The sequence below is a fragment of the Lytechinus pictus genome, chromosome 10 (genome assembly GCF_037042905.1).
Source record: "Lytechinus pictus isolate F3 Inbred chromosome 10, Lp3.0, whole genome shotgun sequence".
Lineage (NCBI taxonomy): Eukaryota > Metazoa > Echinodermata > Echinoidea > Temnopleuroida > Toxopneustidae > Lytechinus > Lytechinus pictus.
Window position 1 is genome coordinate 30,072,500 of NC_087254.1, and position 23,346 is coordinate 30,095,845.

General features: G+C 37.5%; 1 protein-coding gene across 2 annotated transcripts; it reads left to right on the top strand.

The window, feature by feature from the left end:
* The first annotated feature begins 1,562 nt into the window (after positions 1-1,562).
* LOC129268704 (uncharacterized) lies at positions 1,563-9,316 on the top strand. Of its 2 annotated transcripts, none has more exons than XM_054906225.2 (6): positions 1,563-1,666; positions 3,362-3,429; positions 4,137-4,214; positions 5,427-5,489; positions 6,197-6,268; positions 6,911-9,316. In XM_054906225.2, the coding sequence occupies exons 1-6, from the start codon at positions 1,564-1,566 to the stop codon at positions 8,855-8,857; spliced, it is 2,331 nt and encodes a 776-aa protein (XP_054762200.2). In that variant the 5' UTR covers position 1,563; the 3' UTR covers positions 8,858-9,316. The 2 variants fall into 2 exon arrangements, with proteins under 2 accessions (XP_054762200.2, XP_063961852.1); XM_064105782.1 differs by having other exon boundaries at positions 6,914-9,316.
* The last annotated feature ends 14,030 nt before the right edge of the window (positions 9,317-23,346 follow it).

The following is a 23,346-nucleotide window of genomic DNA, read 5'->3' on the forward strand; positions in this document are numbered from 1 at the left end:
GTACAGGTACTGCGGTACTACCGCAGTATAGGTACCGCGGTACTACCGCAGTACAGGTACCGCGGTACTACCGCAGTACAGGTACCGCGGTACTACCGCAGTACCTGTACTGCGGTACTACCGCAGTATAGGTACCGCGGTACTACTGCAGTACTACTGCGGTACTACCGCAGTATAGGTACCGCGGTACTACCGCAGTACAGGTACCGCGGTACTACCGCAGTACAGGTACCGCGGTACTACCGCAGTACAGGTACCGCGGTACTACCGCAGTACCTGTACTGCGGTACTACCGCAGTATAGGTACCGCGGTACTACTGCAGTACTACTGCGGTACTACAGCAGTATAGGTACCGCGGTACTACCGCAGTACAGGTACTGCGGTACTACCGCAGTACCTGTACTGCGGTACTACTGCAGTACTACCGCAGTATAGGTACCGCGGTACCGCAGTACAGGTACTGCGGTACTACCGCGGTACTACCGCAGTAGTACCGACCAATTTACCACGAGTACTACCGCAGTACTTGTACTGCGGTAGTACTGCGGTACTTGTACCGCAGTACTACCGCAGTACTTTTTTACAAGGGAAGAGAGAAGAAAAAGAAAGGCTTAACAATTTACGCAAAAGGACACTCTAAAAAGGCGCAGAAACAGAAAAAAATGACTGTCTAAAATGCTGACAAGGGGGGGGGGGGGGGGAGTCGGGGGGAAAAAATCTTCAAACGGCCGGTCAAAAACAAAAGATCTAGCCCCCCCCCCTCCCCCAATCCTAAAAATCTTCCTAAGCCTATGTATATATATAAATATATATAGGCCTATAGACCCTATAGGCTATACATAAATATACATAATATATATATGTAATTATGTAGGCCTATATGAAGCTGTCAAAGTGATATTATGTGAAGAATGGAGGAATCCTGCACTAAAAAGTGGAGGAGCTTAGTGCCACACTACCACAGGCACAGACAACAAATTAATAATTATCTTCATAAAATTAATATACAACTAGATCTACATGATAATTTTGACAAATTATTTTTAAAAAGTGAACAAAAGTGAGAGAAAAAAGAAAGGAAAAAAAAGAAAACAAAAACAAAAACAAAAACCCAGGAATTACAGGATATTGGAATCGGGGGGGGGGGGGGGGGGTATAATATGTTAAAACTTCGCAAAGCTTGCTTCCGAAATCATTGCATGTGTAGCATTTAGCTCACAACGGATCTAGCACTATTCAGCCAAATCTAGCATAATTTTCGGACGCATTTGGCATAATGCGAAATTTATTTGTGGCAACATCACCCACATGCATATGGCGCAATATTCATATGCGTGTTCGACATATGTGATATGGTGCTATTTTTTGTATCGTAATTTAACGAAATAACTGTTTGTAAATAATACAAAAAAATACTAGCCGGTTCTGCAAACATGGATGGAGCAAGGGTTCAGCGTGAACGTGGATCATACAAACGTTATTTGCGTGAAAACTCGGACTCGGAGGATGAATTGCCGAGGAGCACAGCTGCAGCTCGTCGAAGACGACTGGATAATGTGGACATGGTCATAGAGACAGAATCTGATTCAGATACTGGTGCATCTGAGCAAGGGTTAGAAGTCGAACAGCCCGTGGATTTCATCAATGGCAGCCCCAGAGGCAATGGTAAGATTTACTTAAGTCTAAGAGAGCTTGTGAAATGTGAATGTACAGATATTAATCATTATAATTGTACATTGTACCAATGAATAGAGATCAGGCACACATAGGTACATTACAATACTGTGACTGTGCGATGTGCATTGCATTGACAATGTGTACAACAGCCACCCCTGGACTAGACTGGCCTCCCATGCATTTTGTACACAACGCTTGCTATATTGATATTACATGAATGTCTTGTAAATGGTCAACCATCATCATGTTGACCATTTACAAAGTAGATGTGAGATCAGGGGGTGTATTCTGAAAACTATTTTAAGTTAAATTTTTTTTAAAATTATTTTATCTTCGTCATATCTACTACGTCACTAAAATGTATTTTAGCAAATCGCTATTCCTTAAGCACGCGCGCGCCTGTGCAATATTTTAGTGACGTAGTCTCGTAGATATGACGTAGATAAGATACATGTATTGTTAAAAAATTTTAACCTAAAATCGTTTTCAGAATACACCCCCAGGGCCATTCCTGATCTTCATGTGTAAAATGTATGTTACTCATGACCCATCACACTACGTAGTGCCTTTGACTATCCGCTGGCGTCGGGTCGTAACCATTAACAACTCATTGTCATCTGGGTCAATTGCCGCGCTGAACGAACAAATAATACACTACGGCAATGCGATTATTTATGGTACACACAAACTGAATAGATGTGTGTGCTGGTGCCCAGGGCCAGGTCATGGTCATTATTCTACGTGATAAGTAACTCTAATCAGCGCTGTAACGGGATGGAATTCAAAATTTTGTTGGAATTTTGCGATCAGTTGATTTATCGCATTTATCCCCTTTATTTATTATTTTTATCTGCTTCTACTACACACTTAAACCCCAACCCATAATCGGCTTATGATGAATTTATTTAAAAGAATGATAACTTACTTACCTCAAATTGATGATTTATGTCGATAGTCCTTGACCTTGGTTAGAATCCGGCCTTTTTTTGATCGCCGCACGACGTCTCTCAAAACTGATTAGCATCGCATAGCGTGTCGCCCGTACTCCGTAGGTATGGGTGGCACGCTATGCGATGCCGATCAGTTTTGAGAGACGTTGTGCGGCGATCAAAAAAAGGCCGCATTCTAACCGACATAAATCATCAATTTGAGGTAAGTTATCATTCTTTTTAAATAAATTCATTATAAACCCTTGAGTTTAAAATATTAGTAGCTAACGTATGAGTATATCCCAAAGTGCCCCCAATATTTTTTTGAAAGATAATGGAAAACTGACTGTCGAATTCGAAATAACATGAATTACGACTTTAAAGGGAGGGTTGTGTATTTGTAAAGCTTAAAGCCTTACAGGGGTAGTTTGGTTTTGGTAGAGAGAGCGCTGCACATGATCGCAATTTTTTTGTGAGGTAATTAAAAACTGAGTATCAAATTTGAGAGAACATGCAATTTTAATGGCAGAATAAACTTTATTTGGTCGAAATCGGCCCACAAACGGCTGAAATATCAAGAAATGGATCTGATCTAATAATTATTTGGGGCCCAAATATGAAATAATTAACGGTTTTTTTCAAAAAATAGAAATATCAACGACTTTAAAAACCGATTCATTTTGTTTTTTCACAGCAATTTTTTTAATAACTTGTGAAAAGGTATATTTATTTTTTCTGCTTTTACTTAATCCAGATTCTGAGACATTTCACGGTGGAAGTGAAAGTGAATATGATGGACCAGTCCAACAAGGCAGACAAAATGTAAGTTTGATTGTGTGTTTATTGGAAGATGCAAAGTTATAATAACTTATTCAAAGACGCATTTTTTGTATAGGGCAGGTCCAAGGTTATATCCCCCTTGATGAAATTTCAATACATTTTGAACTAATTTGAACTAACAGTTTATTCATATTAACCGAAAGGGCAATTCCATGGTTAGTAACGTTACATTTGAGCATATTTTCATTGATATATATTCTAAATATTCTAAAAATATTCTCAAATATATATTCTCAAATATCACACATACCTTCACAGCAATATGATATTTGCTGATATTTTACAAGAAATTTTTTCATTCAAAGTTCATTCATTTTTTTTGTAGTATCAGTAATCTTTAGTTTACTAAGTAGGAGTCTCGTGATGAATGGAATAGAGTAAATTTAGCTTCAATATGAAATTTTTATAAGTAAGCTTTAATGTGATAACAAACTTGTTTTCTGAAGCTTTTATTTTTAAAGATATCAACATTATTGGTCTAGATTCTGCCCCGATTGAGTCCGTACAGGAAACCCCCAATTTTCTGTGTTTGTGTTGATCTAATAAACATTTTATTTGACGAACACACTTTCCAATCATTTGACATTTAATTTCAATGTTCTAGCTTCCATTTCTTATGATTCGTATACACATAAGTTTGTATTTATTTGTTTCAAATTAATATTAGTGTATCTTTCTCCCCATGACAGGAGGACATCAATCCCCAGGATGACGCTGAATCTGCTGGAGAATCAGATGATGGAGAAAGAATCCTTGGTTCTGAAGAGGTATTTACAAACATTGAGATAGTGATCGAGAGATAACAAACCAATGATACCATGTGGGAGACCAGCACTTTCAACAACATGTCAACCAGTACAATTTTATCGTGTGATTTATGATAGTGCATTTTTTAAAGCAAACAATTTTTTTTGGGGGGGGGGAGTTTTTTTTGTGTGGAAAAGACAAGTATTTTGTGTGAAAATCCTTCTTTTTTTCAAATCTTTAAAAAAAAATTGTTTAGACATCAAGGGTGGAATTCTGATCAAATGGCTAACTAACCAAATGGTTAAATAGCGTTGTTTTACGTCAGAGATGGGTTAACCTTGACCTACTTTTGTATGGAAAGCCGGATAGTTACTGCTTTGCCACCACATACTCCCTTGGCACTTATCTTATTTTTTCTTCATTCAATCAGCGCTCTCTACACTTGATTTTGAAGCGGAGGTTTGGAGGTTTTCCCCGCAAGATGAGTGTGTTATTTATATGATAAGTCAAATAACTTTGGCAAAAATCAAAGATTATTGTCAAGTTTCTACTCACTATTTGCATACTTTCCTCCTGCCAGTTTAGCGCAAAAATAAGCGTCATGCTCAGTGGTCAATTCATAGGTTTTGTGTTGCGCTTATTATGGATGAGTGCGCAAATCTAGCAACAAGCGCGCATTTATAAATTAGTGTGCATTTTTGTAGTGTGGCGCTCCATAAAACATCTGGGTTAAAAAACCTTTTGGTTATTTTAGCCCGTTGATGTGAATTCCACCCTAACTTTGTTTTTGGTTTGTGTAAAGAGGTTGGCATCTCTGTTATACAGGGTGGCCCAGATATAACAGAACGGAGTGAAGACACATGATGCCTGTCATAGCAACTTGTAACATTAAATGCGTGCAACATTGTTAGTACCCCTTAATTCTCACAATGGCGCACGCATTGATCATTACCCAATGCAGTATGGCGGGTGTCATGAGTCTTTAGTAAGGACGATGCTGGATGGTACTCTACTGTATCCATCCGATTTACTTTTGTATTTATTTACAGGTGAATGTATACAGCAATTTATTAATGGGAATTTCCATTCATTATTTTATTTGAAGACTAAAAATTAGATTGTTAAATCAGTCAAATGTAATTGTTGATGATGGATTATGAAATGACAATAAACTCAGCATACATCTCAAGTTGAGATTTTAAGATATATTTTCTAATTTTGCATTTTGATAGGGGACCGACTCTGATGTGGCCGAAGGATCTTCTGATGATCAACAAAATGGGGATTCTGAAGAGGTAAGTGGGTTTTATCCCAATACTAAATCTGTCTTTGAATTGAAAACATGAAAACATAATTATTGAATAATTGTGGGGCCCCACATATAATTGTTACGTTTACGGATATTTCAGCGATTTCCTCTTTAAAAAAATGTCTGACAGTTTCCAGTTGACGATCGAACTGCCATGTGATTTGGATCCTACTCGTGAAAACAGAATGCGTCCCTCCATCAAACTACATATTGGTCATTGAAAAAGCTTAACTGTAAGCATAATAGCATAATATAGGTTTTCCCATTCATTTTATGCCCCTGCGGGTCCGGGGATAGAATTGGCCCGATGTATTCCATGCATGTCGTAGAAGGCGACTAAAAGGGACGACTCGTTTGCCCGGAGTTGCGACCCGTGTCGGTGGAGAAGAGGGTCCTGGTGATTAAGTGGGGGCTGGACTACAGTCCCTCCAAAGCAACACATCACTTTAGCCTCAGATTCATCTAGTCGGGCGGTTGCAGTGTCCTGGGGCAATCAATCGGCTTGTGGTGTTTAGCCCTGAGGAACCCATATATTTGTTCATTATTCAATTTTGTATAGTTAAACTGATTGTTGTTTTAATATCACTGTTCATCTAAGCTTTGTTTATAGATTGATCATTTAAAATGAAAGAAGAAAAAGAAAATAAAACGCCCTTGAACATTACATTCTTTTCATGTCCGATTTTATTTCAGGAAGAAATTGATCAACAACTCTACTCGGATGAGGGATCTGATATGGGAGAGCATAATCCAGATCTTGAGGAGGTAAATACATTACGAAATTAAGCAGCGTTCTTGCAAAGTTAATGACATTTACCCTTTTTTTACCCACCTAAAGGATTTTTTTGAAAAAATGGTGCAGTGTTTCACTCCCTCTTGAGATCTTGGCCAACAAACATGCGGCAGCCACAAGATTTGACAGATAGATAACTTGCCACATTATCTACCAGATTGCTTTATTTAATTTTGTATCAATTACCAACACTAAATACTGTTTTAAATTCAAACAAATAGAGGAAACTGACTAGAAATATTTTAAATAATTGAAAATGAGCAAAGAAAATTAGAAAATCATCAAGCCTCAAAGAATATTATAAACCGTACCTTCTATGTATTTTAATCTATTATATTATTATTTGTATTTTTTATGTGATTATGTTGAAAATAAATGAACCAAACCAAATCAAATCAATTATGAATGGCAGGCATTCCCATGAAACCTTTTTCAAAACTCGATAGTCAGAAGGTTTATAACTGGGCCAATAAATATTGTTTTAAAATAATGTTGCAGTCTGCCTTGATTCAGTCAATCCACCTCTGGACTATCAATTGGTCATGTTTAGAATATTTTTATGGTTAGTGTGTGTGTTTCTTTTTTAACAAATTTTTCTTTCTTTTAACTTTCAGCAGCCTCAAAATCTGCAAATACCAAACGGGGATGAAGTCATCTCTAGCGATGGGAGTGATGTGACAAAGTTCGACAGCTTTCTTGCCGTCCTCGCCTTCGCCATGAAGCATCACATTACTGGAGTGGCTCTTCAGGACCTCATCGACCTCATCAATCTTCACTGCCCACACTCTCTCCCACAGTCCAAGTACTTGTTTAACAATGTCTTCCATACATTTAAAGACACGTGCCAGTTTCACTTTTACTGCAACTGTATGAAGTACTTGGGGAAAAGAGGGGAATTACCAGAAATATGCGACAAATGTGGGGAAGAAATAGATGAGGATAACAAGGTTAAAGAAGGGAAATTCTTCCTAGTATTTCCTCTTGCTGACCAACTACAGTACCTGTTGGAACATACCGAAGTTGGTGGGACCATTATAAACCGAGAGATAAGGAGGACGGATGAAACGATATCCGATATCACAGATGGTACAATGTACCAAGAGTTAGTCAGGGAAGGGCTCCTTTGCCACAAGGATAATCTTTCTCTTTCATGGAACACTGATGGTGTTCCCATATTCAGGTCGTCAAAGTCATCAATGTGGCCGGTCATGTGTACGATAAATGAGCTGCCCATGAGGATGAGAAGAGAGAATGTTATGCTCACTGCTCTGTGGTTTGGGGAGATCAAGCCAGACATGTCTGTTTTCCTCAAACCATTTGTTGATGAGTGTAATGTTCTCTCTTCTACAGGCCTACAGTGGACACATGTTGGTGTGGCCAAAACATCAAGAGTGTTTCCACTGCTGTGCACTGTAGATTCTGTGGCTAGACCACTTCTACAAAACATGATCCAGTTCAATGGGTTTTATGGATGTCCTTTTTGTAAGGAGAAGGGGGAACATGCAGAAAGGGCTATGCGGTATCCATACAAGGATCCTCCTGCGGAGCAAAGGACCTGTGAGGAAACAAAAATGCAAAGTGTCCTCGCTGCAGAGTCGGGCATACTTGTAGATGGGTTGAAAGGTGTTAGTGTACTGTCATTCTTGATGTATTTTAACATCATTTCAGGTTTTGTCCCTGACTACATGCATGCAGTCTGTTTAGGTGTAGTGAAGAAATTCATGCACACATGGCTAGACCCTGTGAACAGGAACTGCCATTATTACATAGGCAATATGAAGCACATAATTAACAGGCGTATTGTGTCACTAAAAGTCTCCAATAATATCTCTCGAATTCCGAGAACGCTGAAGGATATCAACTTCTGGAAAGCTTCAGAATGGAGGACATTTTTGTATATCTCCCCAGTCATACTACTGGGTATACTCCCTAATAGATTTCTAGCTCACTGGACCATGTTGGTCTGTGCTATATTCCACTTAAATTCAAGACATATAACCAACGACATTTTGCGATCAAGTGATTTCATGTTACGAAAGTTTGTGATGTATGTAGTACCTTTATATGGTATAAAAGAATCTACATTTAACGTGCATTTATTATTACACATGTCAAACAGTGTAAAACAGTGGGGACCTTTGTGGGGCACATCAGCATTTCCATTTGAATCCTATAATGGTTACCTTAAAAAACTATTCTCTGGTACAAATTATGTTCCACAACAAATATTTCAGTCTGTTTGTAGACTGCAGGATCTGGTTAGGAACATGCCTTACATAACTTCACATGGTGCTGCTACATATGTTTCCGGAATGGTGGGTGGCAACAAAATTCATAAGAAATTTGCAAGATTTAGAAGTGGCAATGCTGATGTTGTTTGCCTTGGAAGAGCTAGACTTCTTGATTTGAGCCAGGCATGTATACATGCTGTACAAGATTTTCTTAGAGAAGAGCTTCTTGTTGTTACAGTGGAATGCTTTGAACGTTTTATCATAAACAAGATTTTGTTTTCGACGAAGCAGTACTCACAGAATTTTAAGCGAAATGATTCTGTGATATAAACAGAAGGTTTCCTTGGGGAAATAGTTCACTTCATCACCTTCCAAAACCATGATTGTGATGATGATGAAAATTGTGCTTGCAATAAACATGTATTAGTGTTGGTTGAGCAATTTGATGTTACCAGAATGCTCAGATGTATGGATGGACAAGAAATAGGAAGTACACTTGACTTTATAAGTGAATTTTCCAGAGGTAATATTGTAGCCATGGAATGTGATAACATTATGACCAAAGGTATTGTTCTTTCAGTTGATGACACTGAATATGTTGTGACTTTACCAAATACTGAAGAAGGTGACTAAAGGTACTCGGTTACATTGTCAGAAGAAAAATTGCTGAGCTAAGTTTTGTATGAATGGTTTGGAAGATCATCTTGGGGAAAAGTATCAAGCTATCAGTTGTCTAAAGTACCAAGGAAGGCATACTTTTTACTTCTTTTACATTTCCTTTTGCCATGAACAGACATTTCTTGAAGCAAATATGAAACTTACTCATCTGATAATATTTGTGTATGTTACAAACTACCTCTATGAGTAATGAACTTGCCTGACACACAAAGTTTTTACAAGTGTGTACATTTTCTATGATTAATTGTATATATCTTCTGATTGATCCATAATGTACATAGTACTATGATGCACAGACATCGACACTTTTAGCCGTTTTTATATTGATAATAAATTTCATTGACACTTATATTTAACCATATTCTATGAATATGTTATTATACATGTGAAATTGAATTCACTTTTAGATTCCAAGATCTATTCTGTTCTAAAATTATATTTTCATTATGTACATGTACTATTTTCTTTAGCATGTTAATGTGATTGCTTTTCTCATAAAAATGCTACTGCAAAATGATAAGTTCTAGTGCTCTTTAAAAAGTCCCAGTTCATTGTAATCTTGTTTTATTTGAAACACATGAATTGAAGTGGAGTATTGTTAGTGGGACAATGTTTTATACCTCCAACAGCTTTTATGACCCTTTCCAAAATATATTTGATACATACATGTATATGATTGTGTATATTTGTTATAATGCAATCTTGAAGAATTACAGTGTTACAGAGTAATGATGTTCAGTTTGAGATCGCATATCATCAGTCGGAGCAATATATTTGTATTTATGCAGAATCTGACCCAAGTTGAAAGTTAACTGGCACCGGGACAGCAATGTACTTTGGATATCTTAAGTGGTACAGACTCAAAATGTCCTATCTACACTATCATGACGAATGTATGTTTTGTTTATATGTTAGACTAATGTTTATTACTAAGTACACAGATCATCAGTCAGCACTATTAATTTGTGTATGCATTTAGTGTGTTCTGCTATTTTTATAACTTAAACAAGACATTCGATTAATATTTCTTGTTTTTTCTATTGAATTTTTGATACAATACCTAATGATTGTAGTTGCAACTTGCAATGTACATAGTACTCTGATGCACAGACATCAAGACTTTTAGCCATTTTTATTTTGATAATAAATTCCATAGACACTTATATTTAACCATATTCTATGAATATGTTATTATACATGTGAAATTGTTTACATTTTTAGATTCCAAGATCTATTCTGTTCTAAAATTGTTGATATTATGTGAAGACAAAATTGTAGAGGTATTCAATGTATTTATTACTCATGCAGTTCATATATCGCTTAGAATATTTGTCAACAATAAATTTTTTTTTATTTTTTATGTTGGGTTCATGTCGAATATTGATGCCGGGAAAAAAGAATGTGCAAAGAAAATTGTTGATTAAATGAACAAATCATCATTATGGAATAATATATTCATTGCCTATTTCTCTTTTATACTTCAGTGTGTGTGTTCTTCAAATCATTCTATTCAAATCTGTACATTGAGTCCTGGTAAGGAGAGTACATTTTTGGTCCAATTTTAGTAATAAAAATTGCACCGTTACATTACAAATTATTTGTGTAGTAGCCTCTGTACCAAAATGCAATTATCCCGTGTAGCTTAATTATAGATCACTAACTTCATGAGTTTTTTCATTGAAGTCTTGTGCATCTGTTGAGACCAATTTTACGTTTGTGATGAACGGGTATACTGTTCTGAAATTACGAGCTTTTAGTTAGTCAGTGCAGACCATAACTGGCCAAATTTTGTGATTTGTGTACAAATCCTGTGGGAATTGTTTTTTTTTTCAAAGAATAGTCAAAACCCTCATTATTTTTCTTTTTCATCACTGCAATCATTTGATTTGGGGCTAAAAGTTGTTGAATAATGTTCAATATTTTTTCCATAAAAAGAAAAACAAAAAAAATATAATATCAAACAAATACATAAGAAATTAAAAACCAAGAAATACATGAGGAATTTGTTGGCTATCACAATTTGTAATGTTAAAAACCAGTTTATTTAGTAAAAATGGATGTTGATACAGATAATAAGCATATTCTGAGCCATATTTAGTGATTAGGAGTACCACGGTAGTACCACGATAGTACCACGGTGTCACGTGGGAAGTGACTTTTTTTAAATTATTTACTTACTGCTGCTTGACACCAAAAAAGAATACGTGAAACTGATAAATACAGTTATTAAAAAGATTTAATCATATCTCTTCAATCTTTCTGATGTTCTCTTTTGATGGTTTTACAATAATTTGTACATGAAAATGTACATGGATAAAACAAAATACAACTTAACTTAACGGTAATCGTTGACTCTAGCCCCCATCGTCTCATCTGGCCTGACATGCCCCACTCGGCCCTGGTGGTCGGTCCAGTTCCTGGCCTCCGCAGCTAGCGATGTCTCTTCCACTCGGCCTCGGCCTCCGCAGACTGTGTTGCCCCTTTGATGAGTAACCCCCAGATCAGAGATGTGGCTTCAACGAATTAGTGGACGAGATCAAGCCCCCAATGATGACATGAATTTTGACCAATCATGTCGGTGGAGAACCGGCGGCAGCTGGGGTCGTTATCTCGTCACCGACGTAGTCCCTCAGTTATAACTTAGACTGCCTACACGAACATCTGTGGTCTATGCTAGCTTAGGTGGTTCTCCTTGAATTATTGAAACTAACCTCCTAATATACCCTACCGTTACTAGGAATAACTGTAAAATTTCTATAACGTAATTCAAAGAATTTTTATAGCAGATGAGTGCATAAAGCAACACATTCTTAATAACAAAAAGACTTCCTGTGCATCTGTACATCTACATTCTTCAATGCTAAAGCACAGTATTAACTATTTATGACACCTGTATGAAGATGCTTAGCTAGTACGAAATATGTCTAACACTTGAACAAAATATGACATCCACCTGATCTTGGACTCTAGGGGGGGGGGGGTATCAAACGTTCCCAACGCTTGCTTTTGAAACATTCAAAACATATGTACATATACAATTGTCTATAGGCCTACCATAAGCTGGACCAAGTAAATATTTTAAACACATGTCTGAACTCAACTGAAATACTCTATAATTAAATTTCTTTCCTGACAATATCCCCCACCTTAAGATGAAATTAAGGGAACCTGAATTACATCCGTTAAAGAAATTTACTTTCAAAGCATTGACTAAGCTTTCATAACACTATTTCCAAAAACACAAGTAATAATCGATTTTTATACCAGCATAACATATATGCCAAATGCATTATACAAAACCATTTCATATCAAATCATCTAAGCTTTTTAGTTTTGTAAAAGATCAATTTCACTTTCAGTTTCAAAATATCATTTAAATTCTGCAAAGCGCATTAGAATTTACAATCCTTTCTTACTTTGCTTTGTCAAATAACTGTTTAAATTCAGTAATCTTTCCGAACACAACTTCTTTTAAAACAAAGTGCAGTGTTTGTTACCACTTTCATAGCATTGTATATTTCAATAAATGAAAGTACTTCATAATCCTTAAAACATTGCTTTATGTATGTAAAATCAGTATTCTTCTCAAAATCAGCATTTTTTTTTTAAACATTCAAGTAAATTAAAATTATTGCAATGCCATTCAGTTTTCAAAAATTCATATTTTTGTGTACATAAATTACTTCAAAAATGGTTACAAAGTTTCAACCGTTTCATGTTTAACATATTTGAATTCAACGTTATGTTCTTGCTTAATTTTATTTTTTTTAAATAATCGATTAAAGAAACAAATTTTATATTTCAAACACAGTTACTGATTCGCAATATTTTCATTAAACGAATTTGAATAGCACTTGTACGAATACAGCATATTCTAACACATAAATATGTATTTTGTACAATGAAAGTGCCTGTTTTAGAATATCAATAACTCTTTAAGATTTTTTTTGTTTAAGACTTCTTACGAACAAGCGACTCTTTCCGTTTTGTTTTCATTGCATACATATTTTATATAAAGTACAACAAAAATATAATTTTACAATCTTATTTCCTAACTTCCTGAACTAAATGACCTATAAGTTTCCCTATTCTAACTAAATTCACAGGTAAGCCCTACTAACGTAAATCCCTATTCTAATTTCTAATCGCGAATTGTAATTGAGTTGCGATTGTGATTAGCTTCGAAGATCCAAGGATACCTGGAATAAATGATAAAAAGATCATGAATATCTGCAAAATACTTATGCATCAAACAAAGCATTGTATACATATATATAAAAAAAATTGGCCTTATGGCTTCTTTTACACGACAGGAATATAGAAAATATTACTATTCATAAGTGCACAGATATTATATAAAATGTTTATTTTACGAAAACGAGCAGTGTATAATATTGTGTATAAGTATTTAATGTTTATGAAATATATTTTGAACCATATATCCGTAATTGTCAACATCCTAGTGAACTAAAGCTCTCTCACACCAGCTCATTTGATATAGACCCGGGATCAAACACGGTTATCTTGTTAAGGTGCCGGACATCTATCCAAAACCAGTCTGAACTATCCGGTTTCTTAACCAATACAATCGGATGCGCATAAGACGGATCCGAAGGCTCGACAACCCTTGACTTCAGCATTGACTCAACCTCGACAACTTGGGGTACTCTAGTGTAAGGGGGAGAACGAACAGGTCCATCACTTGTCAAATTAATTTTACACTCAGCCACTGAAGTTCGCTTAGGAATGATCGTGAATACATCCTGGTATTCGCATGACAATTCTCGAACCTCATCCTTAGGATCATGAACATGATTCACAAAGCCCCTCTGAAATGGGCCTGGCATATCATGAGTATCTTTGATACACTCATCCGTCATATCTTCCTCATCTCCAACCTCATTGGAAGTATCAGCATCAACACTTGGATTTCTCTCATCCCTTTCTTGACAATGACTCATCTTACTCCACAAAGCCTGAAGTGACAAATCGTCCTTTTGCTCTCGCAAAAAGTCTTCCGATTTAACTTTCACTCCCGAGTCTTTCACTCTCGATTCCTGTTTAGGTTTAGATTTATTTTCCTGTTGTGCCCTAGATTCAACAGCCATAGCCTCATCCACGCATGAAGATACATCATCCAAAATCTCAACTTTCGGAATCAACTCACTCACTTCGGAAACCCGAACATTATCTTCCGAACTCGACACAACTTCCGAACTTTGCACATCAGATTCGGATACCCGATCATCGTTCGAACCAGACACAACTTCCGATCTTTGCACATGAACAACTTCGGAAACTCGAATATCTTCCGTACTATCAACATCAACTTTGGACATGCGATCATGTATATTCTCTTTACGATCTATACTAGGCACCCATTGCAAGTCAGGATCCTTGGGCTCACGTGCCCCCTTCACATCATTACCAATAATGACGTCACACAAACAATTAGGCACACACAATGCATTGACCTCTCCAATGAAATAGGGACTATCGAGCATGACCTTTGCCCTAGGAAAACGTCTCAGAGTACCATCTATCAGCCTAACTAACTGAATCACTCCCGTGAACTGATTGTCTAATACTAAACTCGTTCTCACTACACTTGTACTACTCCCAGAATCCTTCAGCACGGAAACAGGCTTGTTCTTGGGTAACAACCTACCCGAAACAACTGGCATATCATCAATCATTGCACCAACCTCATCGTATGCCATACCAAGCGTTTCAACACTCTCACTTTCTGACGGAACTGTAATCATTGGATTGCCTATGAGAACACATCCAGCCGAACTTTCAACAAATCCAGTGGATTTTGACTGACTACTAGCCCTATCGTCTGAACGCAAAGTTCCTATTGACATAAAATTCTCATTCCTATTCAAATGTAAACCCGAATTTTCTGACCTAACACTATCCAGTGGAGTGTCCTCCACACTCATAGCCTGAGCTGAATGAACTATGGGCTTCATTGGACAATTCCATTTCAAATGATTCGGACTACCACACATATAACACCCATTCTTTGTACCGCTATTACCATAGCTAGGTTTTGTGCTATTTTTCGTTGAACTAGCATACTTGGGCTTCCTATCTGCCTGTGGACCTAATACTGATTTAGTGTTATGGATCTGACTTAATTTCTGTTTCTGATTTTGATTCTGTCTTTGGTTCTGATTCTTAGGATTGAATTTATCATTTCTATGACCAATGAAAGTATGCAATCCATGCGCATGCACATATATCTCAGCACATTCAACCATCTCATGTAACTTCCCACAATTCCTTTCCTTCAAGAATCCAACTACCTCTCTGGGGCAACAATCCAAAAATTGCTCCCTAACAACCAAATCGACCAGGGAATCGTAATCACCAACACCAGACAAATCCAACCACTTATCAAAGTATCCTTTCATCCGAACAGCAAACTGTTTTGGGCGCTCTTCCCTATTTGGTCTTACCGACCTGAATTTCTTTCTATAACCATTCTCAGTAAGATGGAAATATTCCATAAGCTCACGCTTTACCCTATCATAATCGGTGCGATCAGTGCTATTCATTCTATTCACTACATCCAGCGATTTTCCAGTCAGATTTGAAATTAAATGCAAGCACCTAACTTGTTTTGGTACGTTCTGACTATCCATTAACAATTCAAACTTTGTTATGTAAGAATCAAAACTGTCAGTTGATTCGTCAAACTTTCCTACCTTCAACTTAATCCCACTGAACTCAAGAGGGCGTTCCTCTAATTTTGCCTGTTCAATTTTAATTTGGGCCAAGCGCAATTCATGAACTTCCTTTTCACGTTCTCGTTCACGTTCCATCGAATCTGTGACAAAACTACTCAATTCGCCACCACTAAGTCCCATCTCCCTACCTAAAGTAGAAAACTCCTTCATTTTCTCTATGCTAGCCATATTGAATGAATTCCAAAAACCTAGCAACCAGACTTGAATTGTGAAAGGCGTCCGCAAAACAAAGCAACAATAGCTTTAACCTGGCAACCAAATGCCGAACCCTAGTACAAGCACCGCACTAGAAATCGTATCTCCACGAGCATACAATTATTCAACCATGCGAACAACAAAGCCCACTTCACACATACAAATTCACAGTCTGTAACATACAATACTTGCTACCCTGCCAACGAGTTACCCGTAAGAATAGACAGTAATTATGTGAATTAAGAACAAACAGTTCTTCCCGACATATCCTTTATCCTAACGACCAACAGCCCACTATATACCATAGCATTAAAACAGGGCCTGCTTTCCCTAAATGCTGTTTACCCGGCCGAAAAAAGGTATGAAGTATATTTTCTCACTGAAAATTTCCCACAATAATTCATCGTACTATCCAAATGTAAATTCAAGCATAGCAAGTATGATTAGTACCAAGGCTTCAATGCACACCTTGGGGAGAAATACTTTTAAGAGCTATTACCAATAGACCATCAATAAAGTATCCATTTGGAAAGATGACCACAGATTAATTTCTTTCCTAAATAATTTTGAATTATTTCAAGCAGCAGTGTCTCGGTGGGACCTCCAAATTGTCACGTGGGAAGTGACTTTTTTTTAATTATTTACTTACTGCTGCTTGACACCAAAAAAGAATACGTGAAACTGATAAATACAGTTATTAAAAAGATTTAATCATATCTCTTCAATCTTTCTGATGTTCTCTTTTGATGGTTTTACAATAATTTGTACATGAAAATGTACATGGATAAAACAAAATACAACTTAACTTAACGGTAATCGTTGACTCTAGCCCCCATCGTCTCATCTGGCCTGACATGCCCCACTCGGCCCTGGTGGTCGGTCCAGTTCCTGGCCTCCGCAGCTAGCGATGTCTCTTCCACTCGGCCTCGGCCTCCGCAGACTGTGTTGCCCCTTTGATGAGTAACCCCCAGATCAGAGATGTGGCTTCAACGAATTAGTGGACGAGATCAAGCCCCCAATGATGACATGAATTTTGACCAATCATGTCGGTGGAGAACCGGCGGCAGCTGGGGTCGTTATCTCGTCACCGACGTAGTCCCTCAGTTATAACTTAGACTGCCTACACGAACATCTGTGGTCTATGCTAGCTTAGGTGGTTCTCCTTGAATTATTGAAACTAACCTCCTAATATACCCTACCGTTACTAGGAATAACTGTAAAATTTCTATAACGTAATTCAAAGAATTTTTATAGCAGATGAGTGCATAAAGCAACACATTCTTAATAACAAAAAGACTTCCTGTGCATCTGTACATCTACATTCTTCAATGCTAAAGCACAGTATTAACTATTTATGACACCTGTATGAAGATGCTTAGCTAGTACGAAATATGTCTAACACTTGAACAAAATATGACATCCACCTGATCTTGGACTCTAGGGGGGGGGGTATCAAACGTTCCCAACGCTTGCTTTTGAAACATTCAAAACATATGTACATATACAATTGTCTATAGGCCTACCATAAGCTGGACCAAGTAAATATTTTAAACACATGTCTGAACTCAACTGAAATACTCTATAATTAAATTTCTTTCCTGACACACGGTTCTACAAGTACTTCAATTGTACTGCGGTACTACTGCATAAGTACCACGGTAGTACCACGATAGTACCACGGTTCTACAAGTACTTCAATTGTACTGCGGTACTACTGCATAAGTACCACGGTAGTACCGCGGTAGTACCGCGGTACTACAAGTACTTCAATTGTACCGCAGTAGTACTGTGGTAGTACCGCAGTAGTACCGCGGTAATCGCAGTACTTTTTTACAAGGGATAGCAAACGGGTTGATATTCCAACATCAGAAATGATATGCAACATACAATCTGTACAATATCCATAGCTTTATAATTTCATGGAACACCAAGAGGTGAATAACAATGAAGATGGACTCTGTAATATTGCTCTTTATAAAGGAATGCTTTATTACAAATCTTTAATTTTAGAGACTCTATTACAAGATTTTCCAACGGGCCTATGGTTCCTCAGATGGAGCAGATATGATAGCTTCAGTGGAGGAGAAGGTCATTGCTAAATACAATGCCGAGGCTGGAATGACGTGTGCAAAGATGGAGAGAACCAGCAATGAGGATCTGATCATTGCTATTTGCACGCCATTGATGCAGCGTGTTTACTCTATGATTGGTCACAGCAGTGAGCTTGTTTTCATAGAGTCTACAGGTAGGCCTATGGTCCAATGTAATATAGATGTATATTCTTCAAAGCATTAAAACACAGAATTATCATGTGCTAGTAATAGCTTGAGGGCTATGATATTTCTTGTAAGGCTTATTTTATGGGAACTTGATACAAAAGTCTTCTTAATTGCTGTGGCAGCGGAACAAGGGGACATTCTCTACCCCATCCCTCCACTTTTTGATCCATGTAAATGTGCACCTCGACCTAATATTTTTTAGGGTAAGTTGCCCATAAAAATGCCCCTTTTCTATTTGCTCAACTTTCCCAACCCCCACCCCCGATGAAAAATATTACATTGCCCTTGTACTTAACCTCTTTATATGAGTTCTTGTTTTATTATATCAATTGGTATATATAATTAAATAAGTGTTGTCATTATGTTTACTGCCAGGTAATGTTGATCGCCATGGAAGTAGGATCTTCCTGCTGCTGACCCACAGCTCATCAGGTGGCCTTCCATTAGGTGTTATTATAACCTCAAATGAGCAAGAGAGGACGATCACTGAAGGCCTGAATCTCCTGAAAACAATTCTGCCCGTTGATGCGTTTGGAGGAAATGGTGATGAGGGCCCAGCAGTGTTCATCACAGATGATTGCTCATCTGAGAGGAAGGCTATCCATGCGGTATTCCCGAAGTCCACGCTTCTTCTTTGCATATTCCACCTTTTGCAAGCTGTCTGGCGATGGCTGTGGGACAGCAAGCATGGAATCAGTAAAGATCACCGCCAGAGCTTATTTCTGCATGTGAAGCAGATGATGTATGCCAAGGACACGCACACAGTTGAAGAAGCATACAATCATGCAAGGAGTGATCCGACTGTTGTACGGTGAGCATGAAGTCACAAAAGTAGTCTTTACATTTTTATGTACATTGATGTGACATTTGTTTGTAAAAATATCATTTCTCTCATTCAATTGTCTTGTGAGAGGAGCAGCATTCAGAGAAGAGAGAGAGGTTGAAGCAGTGAAGAAATTTACATATAAGGTTTCTTCTAGGGCAAGACAGAGACTAATAAAATGTTTACATCACAAAACGTTAGGTCCAAATCTGTGTATGCCAATATTTTCATGGTTTTGGACTAAATTTAAAAATTTGTGAGTCCTATTTTTTGGGCTATTTTAGTGGTACATTCATTACTGTGATTACACATCATCCAAATTGAGAATTATCGCAATAACTGACTCACGACATTCACAAAAATTAAACCACTTCGAATAATACCAATAAGTACATGTTCTACGGGATGACTTTGAAATATAAGAAAGAGTAGTGTAACTTTCAATTAAAAAAAACTTTAAATCGTAAAAAAAAATATATGTTAGCAGTTCATTCTGAATATGGTTTTGTGTTAAAGGATGTAGTATCATGATTCTTGTAATTCATTAAGGTACCGTGGGTATGGAGCATACCTTGAATCCCTATACGAGAGACGACAGGTGTGGGCCCAGGCATTTAGATTGGGGCTTCGGATTCGGGCCAATCAAACAAACAATTATGCCGAAGCTGCCATGAGGGTCCTGAAGGATTCCATCCTTCAACGTTCCAAAGCCTTCAATGTGCCACAACTGGTAGACTTCATCCTCTGCAGGCTTGAAGGCTTTTACCAGAGAAGACTTCTGGCAGTTGTGAACTAACGGCCATTGAAGTGGAGAATCGAACGTCATCGCGGATTGAACATCAGCAAAGACGACATTTCCAAAGTAAGTGTTCTGTATATTTCATTTCACTACAAATTAACATTTTGTATAAGTTATAATCCTTGTGGTTCCTGTAAAAACAAAATGTCATTGGATTTTGATTTGAAAAGGTGTGGTAGTTTCTAATTCCCTGAAGTAATGCACATAAAATCTGAGAATCATTTAATGCATTGCTTTACATTTCTATCTTGTGAATGATAGATGAAATGTAAAAACGAGAAGTGTAAACAGTTACCTGTTATTTTCAAGCTATTTGACATAAAAACATGGTGGAAGGATATTTTATTTGAAAAATGGATATGAGTAAATTAAAAATGGTTTCAAAAATATTATAGCACTTTACATTGTTTAATTTCTCCTATTACTACTGCCAGACTGGGGAGAGTACCTACCAGGTCACAAGCCAGAGTGATCGTCAATGTCATTACACTGTTGACATGGCTGTTGCATACCTGCCAACCTTTGACAATAAAAAATCAGTATCAAAACTACGAAGGCGCCGAGCGGGTGTCCGGCCCGCTCCAACGGTAGGGACTCTTTGCATTTTCAGCATGTAAAAAAAAGCATTTCCCTACACTTTTTAAAGCAAATTTACACTCATTACCACACCAGAGGATGACCTACCTGTAGAGCCTACATTTATATAATTTAATATCATTTGGCAATTAAAAATGAAAAAAAGTCTTTAAATATCACTTTTGTGACAAAAAAAACCCCACCTAGTTTCATTGAGGTGTGATTTTTTTTCATTTCAAGCTATATAGATTTAGCCTTAGGAATAATTTTTCTTGTTCACCAGAGCTCTCAAAAGCTTTAATTTTGAGTAAGTTTTTGAAAAGCCCTCTATTGTGGAAAGTGAGATTGCTGCAAGTCTTCATCTCCACAGATTCTCTTTTTAATTTGAAAAAATTAAAGAATTCAATTGAGTTTTGGGCCAAGGCACATTTTTATGATGAATTTAGATCTAAGTTAGGCCTAACTTACTGTATTAAAAACTGACATGCCAAAAATCAAACATTTAATTGTATCCAGCCTATCATTATCAATATCATGCATCAAGAGAAAATAAGCCAAACATTGACAATCATATTCATGTTATTTCAACACACAGGAGTAACTGACTGAGGACAAAACCTTAATTGTATAAGTGCTTGTTGGTATAAATTAGTTAGCAAATTTTCAGCCATGACAAAAACGGAGCCGAAACTAACGGCTGCATTCGCCCAACCCGCACCCACACTGCACATGAGGTGCGCCGGGGAGGCTGAGGGTCAGCAACTCAGCGGGCGCCGGGAGTTTAGGCAAGCGAAGCAAGTAAAGATTTGGCGGTCAGCTCAGCTTGAGATCTAAAGTTGATAATCTCCTTTCTTCCTCAAAAATTTGACAATTATTCGAAAATAAAGTACAGATCAATGTTAAAATTGCGTAGGGATAGATCTAACTTAGAGCAACTTTGTCAGTGCGCGGACGGCCGGGCTGCGCGGGCCGGAGGTAGGTGGGTACGGTACCGGGAGTGCAGCTCAGCCGTTCGATCGGCAGCAGAAGCTCAGCAATATGCCACTGAAATCACCAAGACACCAACACACTCTAGACATAATTCACTACACATTCACTAACTCACTCCCACACCACAAAATCATCCGGCGACATGGGCAAAACCTCAAACAAAAGGTGATATTTTCTAAACCTAAATCACCATATTTCGAGTCAAAAATATCCCCATCGGTAATTCTGAACATCGTAGTTAGGAAACAAGGGGTCTAAAAAGGTGAATTTTTCACGGTTTTTGCGATCTTCGTGGATTGTGAAAACATGTCCTCACTAAAAACTGGCACTTTCGCGAGCCGATGTCAGCCGCCATTTTTTTCCGGAAATCAACGCTAATATAATATAGCGCCATAAGTGCGGCCGTTGCGTGTACGCTCGTTATTTTCACATGCATTTGCAATGGAACTGCGCACTTCGCAGTGTTTGCGCGCCGTTTAAAGTCGCTCTCTGTGTAGCAAGCGCATTTGCGTAGCCGTGCGCTCCAGTTGTTTATGTGTTAGTCGCTTCTTACAGCCGTGCATGCGTTAGTCGCATCATACAGCCGTTTCAATAATTTCAACACTATATTGATTAACCCCAAAATTGGAATTTTGGTTTTAAAATTCGGAATTCGGAATGGAGGTTAAAAAATCGGTATAATTCCGCCAAAATCGGAATGGTTGGCAGGTATGCTGTTGGTGTGTGTTCGTGCCATGAAGGGGTCACCGGGGGTGCCTGCAAACATCAAGGGGCCATTGTGAGGCACTTCAAAGTGGCATCAAACAACTTCCTTCCAACATCTGCTTCTGAAAGAACATTGTTGCTAAGAATCGCAACTGGACGTAAGAAAAATTGAGCTTTCGTTGTAAACATTTTGAATTTAAATACCAAGTCAAATGCAGTTTGAGATATCACTATCATTGGGCCACATGTATGATTCCCCTCTGTCCATGGTATTGGCAATTTCTAACTCCATGTGCAATTCTAACTATACAGTATGATGGAGAAGGTGTTTTGAATATCTTTTGACTTGATTTAATTGCTTATATGTTGTTGGATTTAACTTGAAAGCACAAAAAATATAATTTTGATTTATTTTTTGAGAGCAGCTATCACTGTGAATGCCCTTAAGGCCTAATCAAGGCCTACTGTTCAGGAATATTTAGAGTTGAATTTTTGGCTGGGGATATTATTTTTTTTTTTTTGCTGTAATCATAAATAAAAACTAAATGTACTAACTTAAAACAAGGAGATTCTGAATTCAATGTGATGAGATTTATAAATTGCTTTCCTCTTTTTTATTGCATTTATGTATTCAGAATTAAAGGACTTTGCAATTACCACAATCCACTGTTGATTTTAAAAAAAAATAATTTCTTAATGCGTTACCTGTATGTTATCAATCTGTGTTGTGTAATGTTTAATTTATGTGTTGCATACATTTATTGAAATAATGCCTAATGCCTAATATTTTGATCAAAATGCATTCTTGTTTATCACTTGAATTCAAGGTGATGACAGTGTTCCGTCAGGATGGCTGGACCCTCTTCAATCTTCAGAGCCCATGGCAGAAGATGCGCCACCACCTCAACTGAATGACACTCCACTAGCCACAGATCATAGTGGATTGCAAGATCCCCAACTTGTTCGTGTAGACAGTCTACGTGCTCAAGGAAACTTGCTTAACGCATTTGACAGACGTC